We start from the raw sequence: 22,018 nt of genomic DNA on the forward strand, positions 1-22,018 counted from the left end.
GACTCTTCTCTGCTCTTCAAATACATAAAACATTAGCCTATATAGATATAGTATTTCTTGAGCAAAGAAAACATTTTACATTAGAAACATTAGTTTCTTTTATAGTTTTAATGTTGCCTGCTCTTTTATAAACATAAAGGCCACTGCATTACAGTTATTTCTATTATGTTTCAGAGGGTTTTAGGCATCAGTTTTAGGTGAATCAATGGCATTCATACAGGTAATTCTCATTTTGTTTATGTTTTATGAATTTCATAAGTCTGGTTTTCTCTATTAGGGCAAAGCAAACAAACCTGCAACAACTACAATGGTTGCCAGCCCCCAAAAAACGGTGTCATAATTCACAGTATTAGTGTGGCAGTATCAGTCTTTATTCTTATTTTGTATACCACTAAGCCTCAGGATTTACAAGGCATTACAAGGCTATCGGGTGCAATTACATTTAGAAAAAGCGAGCACAATCACCCCACTTGTTCTTGATAGAGAGACAGATACTGCCAAGTTCCAGAAAGAGTGTTTAAACTTCTCCATGGTAGGACAGATAAATACATGAGACAGTCTCATTCAGTAGATTAATGTTTCATCGCTAGCCTTCATCCCAGGTCGACTTCAGGGGACAGTAGGCACAATTTGAGGCACATTTCCTGTGAACCTGTGGCTGAGGCAATTTAAAATGAGTGTTTTTCTCAAGGACGACAAGAGAAGCATCAGTAGCCTTGTCCGTCTTCATCCCTGTCTCAGGGACACAACTGATCTCATCTGAGATCCTGAGCAGTATGTAAAATCAGCTATTGAGAACTGTAATATATGAGCCACTTATGGCATGACTCTTTACGTTTACTCAAGTGGCTGGGCATTTATTCTGAGTAGCCAGTAACAGAAGGTGTGCAATTAGGGTGTTTGAGTCCTTGGTCGTTTTGAGGGCAGTTTAGAAGGAGAAAATGTCCCCAAAGGCTCATAGTTTTAAACAAGCAGCTCTAGACAGGTAGAAGGTCTTATTTTTGGCTCAGTCTGGATGTGTGCGTTTGAATAGGGGAAGTAAATGGGCTTGAAACCCCACAGTCTGCACCTGCCTCACAGTCTGTCTTTGCTCACATTATGACATAAAGGCACAGTCACCGCTATACGCTCCAGCCATATCGCTCCCTTACTGTTCCTGGATAGGTCAGAATTGTCGGCACGGAGCCAATGATGCAAGAAAGCCCTGTGTTTGTTATGGGTGGGAGAGCATCTCACTTGGACCGCTCACAATGTTATGTTATAGAAACGCCTACAGGTTTATTTCTGTTGTGGATGCTGACACTTTTTCAGGAGATTCTGAAGGGAATGTGATGAGTTTCTTGGCATTCCCAAACACAGACTCCCAAGGGCACCAACACGCATACATCTTGACTGCAACTAACTTTCCCTTCCAAATTTAACTATGCCATCATTTTCCTGTCAGACTTCTGTTTCAGGTGGGAGGTTTTAAAACCTTCACACTTGAAGCAACATTGAAGAGCCTTTTGCAATCATCCAAAGTCGCAGACAGTCAAATTAGCCCAATTTGATGGCATGCTGAGTAGGAGAAAAGGATGTTATCATAAATAAGAAATGAACTAAAATCTTAGAGTCTGACCAAAGAAAGCAGAAATGGTATCTATATTTGTCTTTGTGTAAGAGCATTGCATCTTATCCTACTGCTGTCAACACATTCACAGATCCACAAGAGATACAGTCTTGTACTCTGACTTCATACTGTTTACTTCACTGCATTAAAGAGAGGCAAAAATAAATGGCATGCACTCCTAAATCTGCGACAGAGCATACCTGATGGAGCACAGCTTCTATTCCCTCAGCTCCTGGGAATTCTCTGGCAGAATGAAAATGTATTCCTGAGGTTTGATTTACAGGAGACATTAGAATAATCTCTTTGCTTGGGGCAGAGGCGATAATATTATGAAATCAGTGATCATACCACAACTTAAAATATCAACTACAAAACTTCTAATTCAGTCCCTGATCATTTTATCATTAAAAATCATTTTCTTAAGTATTTGTCTTGATTTCCAGTAAAAAAAAAAAAAAAAAAAAAAAATCTAAATATCCTTTAAAAAAGTATTTTGCATAAAGTAATATTAATAGAAAAAAATTGGTACCTACATTTATTTATTTATTTTTTAAAAGTAGTAGTAGTACTAGTAGCATAAATTATTATTATTGAATTAAGTTAACTTCTGTTATATTTATACTTAAATATTTTGGTTAGATTTACACTTAAATTGATACATTTAATCATTTATAATAGTTAATAATTCATACTTAAAATCAATTTGCCTGTGTGCAGTAAGGAAAAAATATACAAAATTCAAAATATATTTTATGAAAACAATTCTTATCTTGCATAATTTTACTTCTCAAGTACAACCCGTATTCCGGAAAAGTTGGGACGTTTTTTAAATTTGAATAAAATGAAAACTAAAAGACTTTCAAATCACATGAGCCAATATTTTATTCACAATAGAACATAGATAACATAACAAATGTTTAAACTAAGAAATTTTACAATTTTATGCACAAAATGAGCTCATTTCAAATTTGACGCCTGCTACAGGTCTCAAAATAGTTGGGAAGGGGCATGTTTACCATGGTTTAGCATCTCTTCTTTTCAAAACAGTTTGAAGACGTCTGGGCATCGAGGTTATGGGTTTCTGGAGTTTTGGTGTTGGAACTTGATCCCATTCTTGCCTAATATAGGTTTCCAGCTGCTAAAGAGTTTGTGGTTGTCTTTGACGTATTTTTCATTTAATGTTGCTCTAAAACCTTTATATACATTTCAGCATTCATAGTGCCTTCCAAAACATGCAGGCTGCCCATACTGTATGCACTTATGCACCCCCATACCATCAGAGATGCTGGCTTTTGAACTGAACGCTGATGACACACTGGAAGGTCTCCCTCCTCTTTAGCCCAGAGGACACAGCGTCCATGATTTCCAACAAGAATGTCAAATTTGGACTCGTCTGACCATAGAACACTTTTCCACTTTGAAACAGTCCATTTTAAATGAGCCTTGGCCCACAGGATATGACGGCGCTTCTGGACCATGTTCACATATGGCTTCCTTTTTGCATGATAGAGCTTTAGTTGGCATCTGCAGATGGCACAGCGGATTGTGTTTACCGACAGTGGTTTCTGGAAGTATTCCTGGGCCCATTTAGTAATGTCATTGACACAATCATGCCTATGAGTGATGCAGTGTCGTCTGAGGGCCCGAAGACCACGGGCATCCAATAAAGGTCTTCTGCCTTGTCCCTTACGCACAGAGATTTCTCCAGTTTCTCTAAATCTTTTGATGATGTTATGCACTGTAGATGATGAGATTTGCAAAGCCTTTGCAATTTGACGTTGAGGAACATTGTAAACTATTCCACAATCTTTTTATGCACTCTTTCACAGCGCTGCCCATCTTTACTTCTGAGAGACTCTGCCTCTCTAAGACATCCCTTTTATAGCTAATCATGTTACAGACCTGATATCAATTAACTTAATTAGTTGCTAGATGGTCTCCCAGCTAAATCTTTTCAACATTTCTTGCTTTTTCAGCCATTTGTTGCCCCCGTGCCAACTTTTTTGAGACCTGTAGCAGGCATCAAATTTAAAATGAGCTCATTTTGTGCATAAAATTGTAAAATTTCTCAGTTTAAACATTTATGTTATCTATGTTCTATTGTGAATAAAATATTGGCTCATGTGATTTGAAAGTCTTTTATTAAAATTTAAAAAACGTCCCAACTTTTCTGGAATTTGGGTTGTAAATTTATATTGTTTTTAAGATAACGGGGAAACAGGGCAAAAATATAAATGAATAAAATAATTTTATTTTGCAGTGCTGGTGTACCTGCTGGTCCTCATTCTGATCCACAGGAATGAAATGTATATCATGATCATATCACGAACTGCAGATATTGATCCACAATTAGAGATGAAAGCGGTTTATCGTAATGTTTTATCTGCAAATGTTAAAAGAAAAACTTGTGCAGCATTTCAGCCATGGTGTTGCTTCACATCAAGTTGTACTCTATCGCAAGGCTCTTTCGTAAATAGTAACCCACCATAACTATTTGCTATGAGAATAGAATGCAAACAATAAGTGTTTCTTACAACCTGTTTTTCTCTCTCCTCTTTTCCCTCCCTCCCTCCTCCTTCACCGCTGCCCTCTTCTATCTTCGCTGGAGCAGTGGATCACTTGGGCATTGAGTTCATGGGTAAGAAAAAGAAAGCGCTTTCTTATTGGCACAGCGATGAATCATGCTTAGAGAGTTTATATGAGCCGAGGTGGCAGTGTATCTGCTTTGTGCAGTCGTGCTTCTCTTTTCATTGCATGTGTTTGAATGTGAACGTTCCTGTTATCTCTTTTGACTGTGCACTGTATGTGGGCTAAAATGTTGTTTTCCCTTCTTGACTCCTCACAACAAACGGCTTCTATAAAGATACCCCCAGAGTCGTCACGAATGCATTCACATTTGTAGAGATGTAATATTTGAAGTATAAGACTGCTTCATTCACATTTGACAGGACGAGAATTTTCCTGATCTTAAAGTTATTTGAACTACCAAAGCACTGTTTTGCAGAGACATGCAATTAAACTAGTTTTGTATCAAATAACCACCCCGTGCACTTAGTCTAGTGTGTGGTCAGAGATTAGTAACAGAGAGCAAATTATAAATGCACACGGTTGAGATCATAGGTGTCAACTCACCGCCTTTCATTTGCTCTCAAACTAATCTCTCCTCTCCTCCAATCACTCACCCGTATTCCACTGCAGAATTCCAATGCTCTTTGGTCTCCTTGGAAACGGCATTGAAATGTTGAGAGGACAGTGACAGGAGACAGTGAAAGTGAATTCATATTGTTAGCACAGTTTCAGAGGTAACAGTATCAGTGTCTGTACTACATATTCATGTTTAATAAAATGTTGTACATTTTACCTCACACGTGTAGGCTAAAAGTGGAGTTCTGTAAAATACTATGCAATATTGAATATGTATTTTTTTTTGCCCAAATACACAATTATCTGCTTTGCATCACATAATCTAAACTAATTGCTTCAGATTCTCTATTAGCCCATATTAAGTGACATTAATGTGTCATCATCTCGTGCCTTAGAGCGAGAAATGTCTATCAGTATTTTGATTATAGAGCTGTGAAGATTCCCAGAGCTGTAGATCGATGGGTGACCGAGGGTAACAGGCAGATGGATTTTGTTCACGCTGATTTCCAATTTCCATTGTTGAGACCTATAGTATGTCTCTTCCAGAAGGTTCCTGATTGAGAGTAGCCGGCTCCTCGCTCACTTTGATATCTGGATTTTGATTGTTTTTCCTTTTTTCTCTTCGTCCAACCAAACTCTTCAAGATAGATGCACTCACTTCTGTCAGCACACTCAAATACAAGTTGGTCAGAGTAACTGATTTCATCAGGTTAATTACTGAACTGGCACTTTCACAGAGCTCGACCAAAGACTTTTAGATATACAAAAAAACGGTGCATTCATATTATTATTAATGGAAGAAAGTGCAGCATGCAATATGGTGAAATAAGTCCCACCTTCTAAATAATGCCGGGTTCAGACTACACAATATCAGCCCGATTTTGGCACGATCCGTTTGACGTAGGGTGTCGTGGTGATTTGTAAACGACAATGGGCGTCAGGACACAAGGATAAATTGTTCATCTTGTATAGTGTGTCATAGTGAACAACAACTGACGCCGCGTCTGTGACGCTTCACAATGTCACGGCAGAAAAGAGAGACAATGGTATTGGTGCTACTAGGTGGAATTATGCAATAAAGGAAAGGTTCATGGATCTATGGCAAGAATACTTCTGCCTTTATGATGTTTCTTTGAGTGGTTTTACTACAACGAAGATAAGATAAATGCTGGTGAACGATAGAGGAGGCGCTTCAACAACCCGGTGAGTACTGGAATTAGCATTAAGCTAACATACCGCTTCTGTATTTTGTTTACGTTCTTGTTTCCAGAAGTCAGTCGCTAGTTCCGCCTTGTCTATGACATCACACAGGTCGATAAAGACGGCAAACGATGATTGGTCGGGTAGTCTGACATGTTCTTGTCCATGACACGGCAAGAATTTAGAAGTCAAAATCGCATAATCTGACACAGTGATTATTGTAATACACAAAAATATCATGTAGTCTGAATCCAGCATACAAGAGCCAATTGCCAACTGGTAAAGGAAACAAAATGTATGAGACAGTTGTCAAATTTCATCAGTGATTTCAAATATGAAATTTAATTGTAAGCTTGTTGAACATCTTTGGAGAATTTGATGTTTCCCCATTAAAAGATATAAGAGCTGCACTTGCATGACTGCAATGGCTACCCAAGGGGCGTTTCAAAGATGGCTGCCGAGTGAAATGACTTGTCTTAAAAGGACAGACACTTCACACTTCAACACACTCATCTATCTATCTGTCTATCTATATTTACCTGTCTGTCTGTCTATCTGTCTGTGCATCTGCCTGTCTGTCTGTCGAATTCTGAGTCATTGAATGACAAAGGGAGCACTCTACAATCTTAGACGTCATGGATATGCAGATGTAAGCCACAAAACCACATGTAGTGTGTCATTTGAGTCAGGACCTAAGTGTTTTGATTCTGCCATTTTAAAAGAAGATTGTGAGGCTGAGACGTGCTTTCATGCATTGCTTTATCTCACACAGCTGTAGGACTCAGCGTGACAGCTTGTTTAAGCCTTCGGTTTAGAATTAGTTTTCTATGTGATGGTTTGATAGCTGCCATGTGCACACTCAGAGCTCAGAATGATACCTGTAATGACAGTTTCACTTCCTCTTAGCAGCAATGACAAAGAGTGGACTACATTAATGAAAGAGGGTAGAGTTATTACTCCAAGCTTTTTTAAGACCACATACTGAGCTTGGCTTTCCTGTTAGTGAGCATGGGGCACATATGAGAGGACAGAAGTAAAAGTATAGAATAAAATGAGGATCCAGGGACAATTTGAAAAACAAATATGTTAGGGGGTGAGAATGCACATTTCTAGAATTGTTCTAGTTTTGAATTGTTAAAATTATTGTTACAGCCCTGGAAATAAGTCAGAACATGTGAGTTTATATAAAAATCATCATAGAATTGCTGGGCTTTTGCCTACTTCCAGCCTTGCTAGTTAGTAGTTCTAAATTTTTCCTAGCCCTACTCATAGTGAACTCTGTTGAACTCTGAACTGACATATGATATTTTCATTTTGTGAATTTAATAGACTCTGTGTGTTTAATTAAGAAACCATGTTGCAATTCAGTCATGTGATGTCTACAGATCTACTGCCTCTGGGTCAATTCTAAGGGGGAATTCACTAAGAAGGCTAATATCATCATTGGTTTGCCTGTGCTGTCTGAAATGCTTTCGCACCCTTTTCACTAAAGGAATTATCCAAATGAGGTCACCAAAAAAAAAACACCTACGAAATTTGCTAAATTGTGGAGGATGCATCAGACTACCGCTGGCATAGTTTGCTGGGACTGTACAGTATGACTTTTGACCACCGCGTATCTGGATATATGCCCGGTTATAGCAATCTTCTCTATAATTTTATAAATTAATACTGCCATGATTACAAGAAAATATATGCAAATGTATCTTCTAAATAAAATTTACAAAGTTAATGGTAAGATGTTAATTATGCTAGGTGAATACTAATTCTCCCTGGGTCTTTTTTTAACCCTTACAGTGGTTGACAGTGGATGTTTTTTGTAGTTAAAAATCAGGAAAAAAATTAAATATCCAGCATTAACGTCAGTTCTGGCAGGTCACGTCAGTCAAGCTCGCATCAGATGACTCCCAGGTGACTTACGTCAACCTATAGGAATACGACGCCTATCACAGCAACCATATATAAGCTCCTCAGTATTATCAGCAGCTATTGCATTTCTCAGGAGCTAATTACCCTCCTCCATCCCCAGCTCCTCCTCTCGTCAGTCAGGATTGGCCTTATGATTCCCCTGAATCAGACTAATTCTTGAAATATGTGTACATGTTAAATTATTGACATTAATTATATCTGCATATGTTAGTTCTGTTCTATTTACCCTAAGGGGGGTTATTGCTGCTCTCCCTGCTCTTATCCATGCTAGGCTGCATGGATGCACAGGGAGTTCTTGCCCAGAACAGAACCAGACCGCCAATACAAACTCTATGCAATTATCAATCATATTTGACAATAGTGGTCCTGACAGAACCCGTATACTCTGTAAATGTGATGGAAATCTTAAGTGAAACACTGTTATTCCAGGTTGACTACAATTGTTCAAGTTGTGTGTGCGTGTGAGTGGTTGAACTCTTTGATGTGTCTTTGAGATGCCTGGAGCGCCACTGAAATGTCAGGTCTCTCAATCGTTATCCAGTTCAATCATGGTTATCAGTCGAGCACGGCTACCTCATGGCACCTCTGCCTGCCAGGGCACAGCACTGTGCCCTCTAAAAAGTGCACACTTAGGTCACACTTACATGCAAACATGCTTAACTCACAGCTGTGACGTCTGAAAAATACCATACTTCTGTTTACTCTCAGGCCTGTTTACTCTCATGTCAAAAAACCCAAAAATAGATGAGTTGGCTATATGTAGTGATGTGTAAAGATAAAGTCTCTCATAAGTCTCTTATGCTCACCAAGGCTATATTTAGAAATACAGTGAAAACAGTAATATTGTGAAGAATTATTACAATATAAAATAATTATTTTCTATTTTAATATATTTTAAAATTAAAATTAAAAGTAATTTATTCCTGTGATGGCGAAGCTGAATTTTCAGCATTATTACTCCAGTCTTCAATGTCACATGATCATTCAGAAATCATTCTAATATGCTGATTTGCTGCTCAAGAAACTTTTCTTACTATTAGCAATGTTGCAAACAGTTGTACTGCTTAATGCTTTTGTGGAAACCATAATATTTAATATTACCACAATATTTTTCAGGATTCTTTAATGACTACAAAGTTCAAAAGAACAACTTTTATATAGGTTTTTTTTTTTTTTGTAGCAATAAATTGCACAGTTATATTTGTAGAAATACTGTAGCCAACAATACATTGTATGGGTCAAAATTTTCCTTTTATGCCAAAAATCATTAGGAAATTAAGATCATGTTCCATGAAGATATTTTGTAAATTTCCTACCACATATATATATATATACACACACACAGTGGGTACGGAAAGTATTCAGACCCACTTAAATTTTTCACTCTTTGTTATATTGCAGCCATTTGCTAAAATCATTTAAGTTCATTTTTTTTCCCTCATTAATGTACACACAGCACCCCATATTGACAGAAAAACACAGAATTGTTGACATTTTTGCAGATTTATTAAAAAAGAAAAACTGAAATATCACATGGTCCTAAGTATTCAGACCCTTTGCTGTGATACTCATATATTTAACTCAGGTGCTGTCCATTTCTTCTGATCATCCTTGAGATGGTTCTACACCTTCATTTGAGTCCAGCTGTGTTTGATTATACTGATTGGACTTGATTAGGAAAGCCACACACCTGTCTATATAAGACCTTACAGCTCACAGTGCATGTCAGAGCAAATGAGAATCATGAGGTCAAAGGAACTGCCTGAAGAGCTCAGAGACAGAATTGTGGCAAGGCACAGATCTGGCCATGGTTACAAAAAAAAATTCTGCTGCACTTAAGGTTCCTAAGAGCACAGTGGCCTCCATAATCCTTAAATGGAAGACGTTTGGTATGACCAGAACCCTTCTTAGAGCTGGCCGTCCGGCCAAACTGAGCTATCGGGGGAGAAGAGCCTTGGTGAGAGAGGTAAAGAAGAACCCAAAGATCACTGTGGCTGAGCTCCAGAGATGCAGTCGGGAGATGGGAGAAAGTTGTAGAAAGTCAACCATCACTGCAGCCCTCCACCAGTCGGGGCTTTATGGCAGAATGGCCCGACGGAAGCCTCTCCTCAGTGCAAGACACATGAAAGCCCGCATGGAGTTTGCTAAGATGGTGAGAAATAAGATTCTCTGGTCTGATGAGACCAAGATAGAACTTTTTGGCCTTAACTCTAAGCGGTATGTGTGGAGAAAACCAGGCACTGCTCATCACCTGTCCAATACAGTCCCAACAGTGAAGCATGGTGGTGGCAGCATCATGCTGTGGGGGTGTGTTTCAGCTGCAGGGACAGGACGACTGGTTGCAATCGAGGGAAAGATGAATGCGGCCAAGTACAGGGATATCCTGGATGAAAACCTTCTCCAGAGTGCTCAGGACCTCAGACTGGGCCGAAGGTTTACCTTCCAACAAGACAATGACCCTAAGTACACAGCTAAAATAACGAAGGAGTGGCTTCACAACAACTCCGTGACTGTTCTTGAATGGCCCAGCCAGAGCCCTGACTTAAACCCAACTGAGCATCTCTGGAGAGACCTAAAAATGGCTGTCCACCAACGTTTACCATCCAACCTGACAGAACTGGAGAGGATCTGCAAGGAGGAATGGCAGAGGATCCCCAAATCCAGGTGTGAAAAACTTGTTGCATCTTTCTCAAAAAGACTCATGGCTGTATTAGATCAAAAGGGTGCTTCTACTAAATACTGAGCAAAGGGTCTGAATACTTAGGACCATGTGATATTTCAGTTTTTCTTTTTTAATAAATCTGCAAAAATCTGGTTTTGTGGTCCAGGGTAACATATAATATAATATATAGTATTTAACTTTTTCTTCAATTTCACACATTTCTTCGAATGCCCTCACATATGTACAAATCCTGAAAATGTTTCAAACAAAGTGATGTGCTGAGCACTAAAGTATCCAGAGTGCAGTGGGTGTCAGTAGTATCAGTGTTATACTTTTGGTTATATTTTCTAGCTGTGGGTGCCTTATTCAATGAGAGGCAAGTGTATGATTATTCACAGTGGGGTTTCTCATAACCCTGCACTAATTTATAATTGAAATAAATTACCTGTTGCTCCCGACGGTTTTGCAATCCGTTCTCTCAGTTTATAAACCGTGCTCACGAATTCTTAAACTGTTCCCTCGGTTTAACAAATCGTGCCCACGAATTAATAAACCGTACCCACGAATTTCCAATCCGTGCACTCAGATTTTGCAAACCGTACCCTCGGTTTTTAAATCCGATCCCACAAATTCATAATCCGCGCGCACGCTTTCACAATCCGATCCCACAGGCTTGTAAAAACTGTACTCACGGATTTGTGGCCCCGCCTCCAATCTTTGCCGGCAGATTCAACCAGGCCACCTATTTAGGTGCGGGATGCAAATAGGCTATTGTAAATAAATAAACTCTATTTTACAAAATGGAGATTTCCTGAACTTCCATTCAGAATTCATTTGAGAATTTCCATTATTTTTATCTTTTAAAGCCCATTTTGGGCAAAAAGCTTAGTATAATAAAATCACCAAAACAAGTCTTCATGTTAAGAATGAATAGTAGGCTACACAAACATTTCTAAAACTGTAAAAAGTTTTTTTTTTTTTTTTAATTAATGAAGCATTCATTAATTATTTAATGATAAACATACTGTCTTAAGTGCACTCATTTATAGTCATAAATTAAAAATAATTGATAAATAAATACATTTAAAAAATAAATACAATAAATAATTATAATTGTTGTTGTTATTATTATTATTATTATTATTAGCCTATTGTTGCATTTAGGCTACATGCATTTAGAAGAAGAAAAGAGGAACAAAGAAATTAAAATTCAGTCATAATACACAATGCCAGGTTTATTAGGCAATAATAATAAAGTGCTAAGATTATCACAAATAAACACAAGATTTCGACGCACATAATTGTTATTAAATCGTTGTATTCCGCTACCCGTTGTTAGATAATCACTGCAGTTAATATAATTTGATGAATAATACACAATAAAACAATAAGATTCGTTAACACATACCTGGCCCAGGTGAAAAAATACTATTAATTTATAGTAAATACTATAGTGTTTTTGAACCATACAATAGTACTATAAGTACTTGAATTAATTTATTGTGGTAATTCTATAGTTGCTGTGATAATATAACAACTATAGTAGCCTAATATAAACAAATTACTTTACCCAATATTGTACTAAGTTTTCTACAACTTTAGGGTATATTATACTACAGTATACACTACAGTTTACTGTAGTAAAAACTAAAGTATACCACAGTATTTATAACAGTTTATCAGTTCACTATAGTTAATACTACAGTATGCTGTAGCATTCATTACAAAGTGTTGTAAATACTACAATATATACAGTATACTTCAATTTACTATAGTATGGTTCAAAAACACTATAGAATTTACTATAGTATTTTTTCACCTGGGGGAGTTTTTACAAACCCGTGGGAACAGATTGTGAAAGCGTGCACACGGATTATGCATTTGTGGGAACGGTTTTAAAAACCTAGGGTACGGTTTGCAAAATCTGAGCGCACGGATTGGAAATTCGTGGGTACGGTTTATTAATCCGTGGGCATGATTTGTTAAACCGAGGGAACAGTTTAAGAATTCGTGAGCACGGTTTATAAACTGAGGGAACGGATTGCAAAACCGTCAGCACGGATTGTTTTTTTTTTTCTCCTATAGGTGACGTGCCAGGCTCCGTAAAAAATGCAATTTTTCTTGAATGTGAAAAAACTTTTTTCACCTATTAGTGATTAAGTTGTTTAGATGATCAATGACAGTTCAGTGTTTTATGTGAGCATACTGATAATAATATAATAATAATTATATGCATGCATAATCTTGGTAAAGTCATGTAGGGTCAAAGTTTAGAAGCACATATTAGAAGAGTGTCAAACAGAAGTGGCTCTGAGTGGGATTTGGATTATGTCTGCCAAATGCCTAAATGTGAATACAAACATAAGAAAAAAACACAGCAAAAAGTCCCTTTTTCTGTGCAACAGTCTATTCAGTTTTTCATTGTACAGAGACAAGTTTTAACTTAAAAGCATTGATGATATGTATAAACATATGGACATAAATTAATAACACCCCACTCTCCTCCCCATCACTCTCTTCTCTTTGAGAGGATCAATGATATGTGTAAGAGGATGAGGTAATGTGTAGGAGAGGGCACAGAATGAAGAGAGGATGTGCTAATACATCCCACCTCCTCTAATCTCTCCTCTTCCCTTTTTTATACTTTATCCCAGGGTTTCCAGTCACTTTAATTATGTGATGGGGGACATAATGGCATGGGGAATAAGTCAATTTGTAAAGCATGACGATGAATAAATAATGAAAGCAGGAGAGAAAACCGAACGATGCGTTATTAGCTTCACATGGTTTTGCACTCTCATTTATTGATCTTTTCTGAGACTTAGTGGACTTATATGAACCTCTGAACCTTTGGAGATTTTTTTTTGTATCTTGAAACAGTTTAAGGGGGAGGAGAAGGACCACCCATAGAAATATGAATGAGTAAAATCGATATGATGGGTGTAGGAAGTGGAATTCTCACCTTACAGCAGTGTTGTTTTATTAACTAAATCTAGAAATTGTTTTCGTTAATTGAAATGAAGCTGAAATAAAATAGAATATAAATATTATATTGACTAATAGTTTTGTAGTTTCAAGCTGTACTGGTAGGGTACAACGGAGCTAAAGGCACACCTTAAGAAAAAATATGCTTTTCACTATACTCTCAAAGTGTATGATTGCAGAAAAAAATATATTTGTTTGTATTGAACATTGATGGAGTAATAGATTTAAAAACATTGATGGAGTAATAAATCATAAAAGTGGTTAATTTTGTTTAAAAATCTAATAAATGTATGAGGTGGCAAGGGGGGCTTTTTACCACACACACACGGGGTAAAAGGCTCCCCGGCATGGGGCAAAAGGCACACAGTATTGATACAAATACTTTAGCTAAAATAATAATGTCTTTTTAATAATGTCTAGGTTAATACTTGTTCAAAAGAAACACTATAGCAAAGTTTGTGCTATTTTCTGTTTATTTTGATAAATAATTCATTTTTGTTTAATAAATATACTGTCATTAAAATATGTTAATATAAAAATATACTTTAAAAATACAGAAATAAAATTATTTTTAAAAGTAAAGATTCTAAAAGCATTGAAGAAGATCCCATAATATTTAATATAGATTTACAGTAGTAGTAATAAATGATATTTTATTATATGATATGATTAATATAATATTTTTACATATGATTGTTTCATTATAAATATGGGTATTATCTTTAAGGTGGATACCCAATATGATATATGATATTTACCATCTGAATCAAACCATGTCATATCAACAGATGGAAAAGTCAGTCAGTTGTTTATTATCATGTTAATTGTTGGGGCAATAGGCACAATCACACAAGCAGGTGCACTTTTTACCCCAAATACCATACTTTTACATATTCTTCCCTTATTGAAAAACTGTTGCTTTAATTACCTTGAACAAAACTGAAAATCATTAAGATGACCTTTGTCTGAAAATATAAACATTAATTGAATCGATTCTCATTTACTACTTAAATCAACAATAATTTTAAAAAACAGCAAATATTAGATCAACCTCCGAATCAACTGCTGCCTGCATCAAGGATCAGACAAATTTTCACGCGCATCCTGAAAAGCGGATATTTAGGAAAATGCTGTGGCAAGTTTTTGTGTCATCTAGTGGTTTAGAGGAAAATAAAATCAAAGGCGCCTTTGATTTTATTTATAGCCATTTTGGTTACGTCCCCAGTCAGTTATTTTATATGTATACATATAAAATAACTGACTGGGGACGTAACCAAAATGGCTACTAAGTAAACTGACTTTGCTTAAGGGAGTGTGATATTACTTTGGGTGGCCATGATGACTTTACCCTGTTAAAGTCAATATGAAATGGAGATTACAATCTTTTCTTCCCTATATTGTGATTTATATCTCAGTGAAACGGCTTCTCAAACAAGAAAAAAAATCTAGGGCGGGACTTGATTTTGTCTATATGCAATTGATTGGATCATTGGATGGTTATGGTTTTGCTATTGAAAGAAATGTCGCTGCAAGATGGAGTAAAGTTATTTTGATTAAAGATTATGAGGGAGCATGAAAAAAAAATGATGTTCACGGATAAATCATTTATAATAACTACTTCAATATTCCATAAAAATAAGAATTGTCCATTTTGATTTCATGGTGACTTTAATTTTGAACTGTGAGGTTAACATTGCTTTAAGTCTGACCTTGGAAAGCTCATATGATTGTTTTCATTCTAGTCACACTCACACTCATGTAGTCGACACATTCATTATACTCAGTCCAATGTGAAGTTAGTGGCAGCTCTTGTAGAGTGTTGTGTCTGAGTATAATCTGATTGATTGCCTATTAACAGTTGTGAAGACAAGCGTGATTTACTCTTTCATATGAGAAATGACAGCTGATATTTTTCACACTTATTAGTGTCCATTTAGGTTTTAACACTTGTCCTGTGCAATCCATTTCAACAACAAAAAAAATAACTGTGTCTATTACTCACCTCTTTTTAATGAATTCAGTTTCACGACTCCCTGCTAGTTTTACCCGCATTGCAAACTAGCATTCTAGAAAATGAAGCTCCCACTAGAGCAGCCAGCCATGTTTTATTCTCTTATTTCTGGCCACTTCTATTGCAGCAACCTATATATAGTAATGTGCAGCATTCATTGACATTGTTTCCAATAGATGCATCTGCATATGTGCTATGATCTTGCTTTTGTATAACAGTGAATGTTTTTCTCATGTTGTCTTGTTTTCTTCCCCTTGTTTGTTTTGTCCTGACAGAGAGCAAGGAGGTGTACAAAAGACAAGTGATGTCTATCACATGTATTGCCATGGGGATCAGCTTTCTAGGCACCCTCTGCATGGCTCTCTACTGTCGGAACAAGTAAGTGGACTTCAGAATTAATCAAAGCTTGAGCTGTTCCCCAGAGCATATCATTTGAAAGAAGGGCACAATATAACAAGCTAGAGTAAAGAGCGACTGCTATGGAAACCCAGAAACATAATGACTGGAGGTGGGGACATAATTACTTTCTCATAAAAGCACCCACAGCTCTACTGGCCACCTTTCCAACAGGAATGAATTAAAACATTTTTGGCTTGTGGCATGCTTCGGCCTGCTTCGAATGTGCTGCTGCTGGTGCTTTTGCTATTCAGCATTTATGGCTTGTTTCAAGTATTCAATTGAGACAAATATATTCACTATTATTATAGGCTCAAGATTTGGATGCCTATTTTCCCCTCTTCAACTCTCAGAGCTGCCCATTGTCTGAGCTACGTAGGCAGCTACCTTCTAATTCAACATCCTAACATCCTTTAGGACAGCTTTGGGAGAATGTTTACCATGCTTTAAAATGCTGCCTTTTGTAGGCATAAATAGGGAAAGTGGGTAATAATAGCCACATTAGACTGAAACTTTGATTGATCTGTTCCATGCGGTTGAGTATATATCCATATTTCACTCATGAGTTGAGTCAAGCATCAGTAAGAGCAACTGACTGTAAGTTGAAGCTCCTGAAGCAAGAAGGAGTGTGCGGAACAGCCCAGCAATTTCAGTAAAACGCATGATACGAATGAGCGAACTGACAGAAGAAAAATCAAACAATGATGTAGTGACATTTAAGTGCACCAGTGATTATTTTATCTCCCTGGAAAATAACAATGGGCTGTCTTGACTGTCAGAGAATATTCTTACAAATGATGGGTGATGTGTTTGCATGCAAATGAGTCTGCTCATGTGTTTTTGTGTAAATAAATATCCCCATATTTCGTATTGTTATCTAATTATGCCTGCCCCTACAGGAGAAGGAGAGAAAAGCTCCAGGCACACTTGAAAGAGAGTCGTAGCCAGAAAAACTACAACCTCAACTCTTCCAGCCTGACCTCTAAACCCAGCCTTAGGCCTCAGCAAAGCCTGCAGATCCAGAAAGTAAGCTCCTCTGGTCCTTTTTATGACTGGCATCAATGTCTGTTTTGTATCCAGATAAAACTGCACTGCATTTACAGTACATCTTGCCTTCCATTGTGTCTCTACTAGTGTATTCAGACTTTTAAAAACCCAAGGAAAATTGCTTTTTTAAAAAGAAGTTTTCTGTGGTGACACATTGCCTATTGAAACAGGGAGCTTGGAGAGAACATATCAAAAGAATTTTCTTTTTTAAGAAAATTCCAAAAGTCTTTTGGGTTTCCGTTACAGCTGTTTTCATGAACAATTCAGTCTTTCCAATGAGTCTAAATAAGACTCCCATAAGACTCCCTAATAAGACTTCCATTACTTGAGAGAACCTTTAACAGGTAAGTTATTCAGTGCCTGATTACAAATCCTAGAAAATCACTTGATGTACGGCATCTGAACTGTTATTATGGCCATATATATTTTTGAAATAACCAAAGATTATGAAGTTATACATTTCTTATTCTTTCTCCTTTTTTATTTTTTATTTGGCTTATGTTTTGCAAGCTAACCATTCAACATTCTAACTTAGCTTATAGCTAGCCAATTAGTCTGCTAGTTACGCCTAAATCCTGTTAAAATGTATACATTTTTATACACATTCTATATTTAAAATATTATATTAGGTAGACTCAACAGGTAGACCAAATTATTTATGACACCATAAACCATGATTTGCTACTTGCTACTGGCAGGCAGTATTAAGGGGAGGAGCATTCTCATTCTAGACAGCATTTGATTGGATAGACGTTTGTAGTGTAGACATTAGCCGCTTTTCCACCGTCAGACCAAACGGTTCTAAGAACGATAAGGAATGGTTCCAGTTATATTTCCACTTGAGCTTGGTTCAGCACGGCCCGATTACAAACCGTTCTCGGCCCGGAAACCATGCTGGTAGAATGCATCTCAGGATTGGTTATTTGTCTGTTGCCTGGCTGCCAGTTTGTAGCTTTCCAAGTGCGTTATTTGAGCAACGTAAACACAAGTTAATAATAAAATTAAAAGAAATATCTGATCATCCTCCATATTCAAATATTTTCTTGGACAAAAGAGGGTCTTGGAGTCAAAAAGGTTGAGAACCACTGGACTAAAAGCCACCAAATTTGTTCTCATGCAGTCAAGTGCTATCTGATAGTAATCCAATCACTGAAAATACATGTTTAATGGGCTTTCTGAGACAAATCCCATCACATCTCTTGCTCATCAGTGGGTAAAACCAAGAACAGCTGATGCTTTACGCCACTCGGCTCATTGTAACAAGGCTCTTTCACAGCTATTCAGGGTGTGTAAGTCTCTGAGGACAGCCACACTAATAATGGTAGTCATGCTAGTCCATCATTGAGGGTTTGTGATTACTGCATCATTCTCTGTCTTTCAAGCTGAGAACCGGTGTGCCAGTCCAGTGTCCTAGTGAATGTAGACAGTGAATTCTGTTGGGAGGTTTAGTTAATATTCGTCACTTTCTCAATCGGCCCACTAGCCAATCTATCATAGATAAGCTGATACAGTCTATTTGCATGGCAAACACTGGTAATTTGAATGTCACTCAAACCCAGTGAGATGTTTAATCATTACAGCAATCGCACACTGTCAGAAGACATGCAAATGCCAGCCAAAGCAATCAAAACTAGGCCAGTGACAAGGACAGACCAGCTTTTGACACATGATGTTATTTATTTATTTATTTTAATGACAATGTCTTTTTCTTTCAGTATGAACTGCAGTGAATATAGGCTGGAGTGACTTGTCAAACATTTGATGTATATTTGCATTAGAGAAACCCCTGGTAGCAATATCTGTGAAACTTATAAGATTACTCATGTAAGATATGTTTCCATCACATTTCAAAGTCAGTCCTAACCTTTGCCTCATACATATTTCATATGCACCTCACTCTGTCTGGTGCACCTTTCTCTGAAAGTTCAGCCCAAGGGCAAATAAACAAACATTTATAATACACAGGTAACATACAACCTGTCTTGTCTAGAATTATATTTTAGGCTGATGTTTGCCATGTAAATGTGAATCATTTGTTGCTTGCTTTGCCCCTGCATACCACAACTATTTTGATTATTATGGATGTGAAATATTCAGTTCAGACCGTTGACATGTGGCTGACATGAGCAAGAAGAGCAATTCACAGCTCTCTAAACCCTGTCACATGTAACACATTTACTCCAGATACTCCTCACTGGCATGGCATTTAAAACAATTACCATCTAACTTGGGACACATCATGCAGATTGCACAGGCTCTAGTTAGGTGATGGTCTTGCATGTCATTAAGGCTAAATTAAAACATCCATTATATTAACATCCCCTCCTAACAGTCCTTCTGAGAAAACAGCATGTATTCAGCCTTATGCAACTTTGTTCAAAACAGGTGCATCAAAAGTCTTTGAACATAGACATGTGTTACTTCCAAAGAGCTCATTATCCCCATACATCCCATATATTTGCTTCTGTATAGCTGTATAACAAAGTCATGCTGTGAGGAACTCACTCGTACAGCTTTCATGATGTCTGAGGTGATCTCCACGATGCTATTTGGAGTATTTTTTTCAATTCTCAGTTTTTCAGCTCTTTTGTATAGTACCTTTTGCTCATTAACTTTCCAAATAACATTTCAGGGTGTATAAACATCACATGTTCTGCATATTCCTCCTCAGATGCATTTACTAGGCAGTTTGTTGCTTGTATGGTCCAAGATTACGAGCATTTCCATCAATATGTTTCATAAAACAATAGAACCTGCTTGTTAGCTGCACATTAGTGTTAATCAGATTGTAAAAATAAGAGTTCAGGCTATATATAAAATTCTAATATTTTTGGACTTTTTGTTTTTCTAAAAGATAGGACATTTTGGCTGAATTCACCTGATTATTTAACATCTACGTAGCCTATGCAAGCCTGTTTGTTTAAAAGCATCTGAAAATGTAGGTGGCTGTGCTTTGAAAAATGCATCTTCCAGATCAGAAAAACGTGCTTTCAAAAAGATTTCGAAGTCATTTTTGATTGCCTGAACAGATTCTTTTGAGTGTGGTCAAAGTGCATCTCTAAGGGAAAAGAAATTGACTGCTTCAGTAATGATAGGCTTCTAGCTTTTCTAATACTAGTTACCCATGTGATAAAGCATTGACCTTAAATTCAGAAATTACCATTTCTATCTTAAAATGAATCAGACTGCTTTTTTCAAACCTGTTGCTGGAAATGATTTTTAAGATTTTTTGTAGCACTCTGAGTCATGACTTTGCCTTCTGTAAAACTGTATCATTTCCAGACTATTGCTAGAATATGTTTGTGAACTGATGTGTTAATTTACAAGCACTGCAGAATATAAAATAACCATTTTAGCAAATCATATTCTATACCTTTTCTGAATATTCGTCTTTTATTTTTTCTTTCTGAAGTCCCATAAATCTGTTATTAGTCAGAATGTCTTGCCACCACATCCTCCCACAGTTTTATTTCTACTCTTTCTCTGGCTCCCTTTTTCCTTCTTTATAAATCTCTCTATAGCTCCTTCCCACTCACCTGATATTTTCAATAGCACATTTACTGTCATCATGAGTCGCTAAATCATACAGCTATGCAATTCATATTAACATAGAGAAAAAGATGGCCATTACATAACATATAACGTAGCATAACATAACTGGCTAAATGTCAGCTAAAGTCTAAAGTAATCATAAACTAGATTTTGTTTTGAATTAAAAGATTAAGATTTATATAAGTGTTTTTAAACATGACTCACTTGATTTTCAAAACATTAGATAAAACATTTATAAAATTGCCTACAGTATTGTGCGTGGGTTACATTTCACATATGTTTATTGTCAGCTTACTTCAGCTCAGGTTTGAAAAAAAAAAATGTCAAGCTTACTGCATATGTCATTTCTTTGTCAAGGCAGTGTCAATATTTCACAGACGCAAGACATTTCCTCCAAGCTACTGTTATATCACAAATGAATAAAGTCCTGTACGTTGGGATGTTACATGATGCATTCGAATCATAATGTAAAGATGCTCCCAGTCATAATTTGCAGAACAGAAAATGAGTTACTAAATTATGCACATACACTGCATATTTTTAAGTAATCACAATAAAGTTCCAGTGTGCCTGTAGCTCAAACAGTAGAGCATGTCGCTAGCAATGGCAAAGTCATGAATTGGATTCCCAAGGAATGCTTAAACTGATGAAATGTATACTTTGAGTGCAAGGTAAGGCGCATTGGAAAAAGTGTCTGCCAAATGCATAAATGTAAATGAGGGAAGAAAAAGGACAGGGGGAAAAAAACAGTATGGTCTCTTCTGCACTGCATATATTGTTCCCACACAAGTTCTATTAGAGGAAGCTATTGGGACATTGCTTGAATGTACATAGTCCTGAAAGTGCTATATTATCCAATTAGAGTGACTCTAGTGCCCTTCTCTGATCCCCCATCAGTTCTCCTACTGTACACTCCCTCTCTCTTTTCTCTTCCACTCGACATGTGAAGTGAAGGTGGGATAGTGGAGGAGATTAAGTATCTCTCTGACATTTAGATCATTGTGTGCATTCTGCCAGAAGCAGAAATGGGTTTTTATGAGGAAGTCTTTCAAGGTGTGAAATTTAAATTGGATTTGTCTGCAGGTTCCATACAGGTCTGTTGGATTATCTGAACATCAGTGGAACTCGACCACTGACTCTTTGTCAAAGCCAAGAATGAAGGCAAAGAGTAGAGCAGATGTCTGAGCTCTTCTGGATATATTAACCAACTGGGACTGAAAAAAAAAAAAAATGTATTCATTAAAAGTTTAGATGACAGCTCATAGCATCGCCCATAGACAACAGTATATTTAACATTTGTCTTCTTTATGTCTCTTTTGCAGTATTATAAACCCACAAGGTCCTTGCCACCACTTGGAGGCGCTGTTCGAGAGTCCAGTTTTGCTCAAAGCACTGCTGCCTCTACCAATTCACAGGTCACGTTGACAGGAAAACACACCAGGTATGATAATAGTGATATCACAGCAAAGGCAGCCAATTCTTT

General features: G+C 37.0%; 1 protein-coding gene across 2 annotated transcripts in view; it reads left to right on the forward strand.

Annotated features, from left to right (window-relative positions):
- The window catches only part of LOC127525115 (pro-neuregulin-3, membrane-bound isoform), a 321,866-nt gene that overhangs the window by 286,039 nt on the left and 13,809 nt on the right, over positions 1-22,018 (forward strand). The window contains exons 4-7 of one of the 2 annotated variants that reach the window (XM_051917400.1): positions 4,221-4,247; positions 15,816-15,918; positions 16,836-16,962; positions 21,858-21,976. In XM_051917400.1, coding sequence (XP_051773360.1) covers positions 4,221-4,247; positions 15,816-15,918; positions 16,836-16,962; positions 21,858-21,976 — 376 coding nt within the window. The remainder of the gene's footprint in view (positions 1-4,220; positions 4,248-15,815; positions 15,919-16,835; positions 16,963-21,857; positions 21,977-22,018) is intronic. The other variant, XM_051917401.1, reaches the window with a different exon arrangement.

The sequence above is a fragment of the Ctenopharyngodon idella genome, chromosome 13, assembly GCF_019924925.1.
Source record: "Ctenopharyngodon idella isolate HZGC_01 chromosome 13, HZGC01, whole genome shotgun sequence".
NCBI lineage: Eukaryota > Metazoa > Chordata > Actinopteri > Cypriniformes > Xenocyprididae > Ctenopharyngodon > Ctenopharyngodon idella.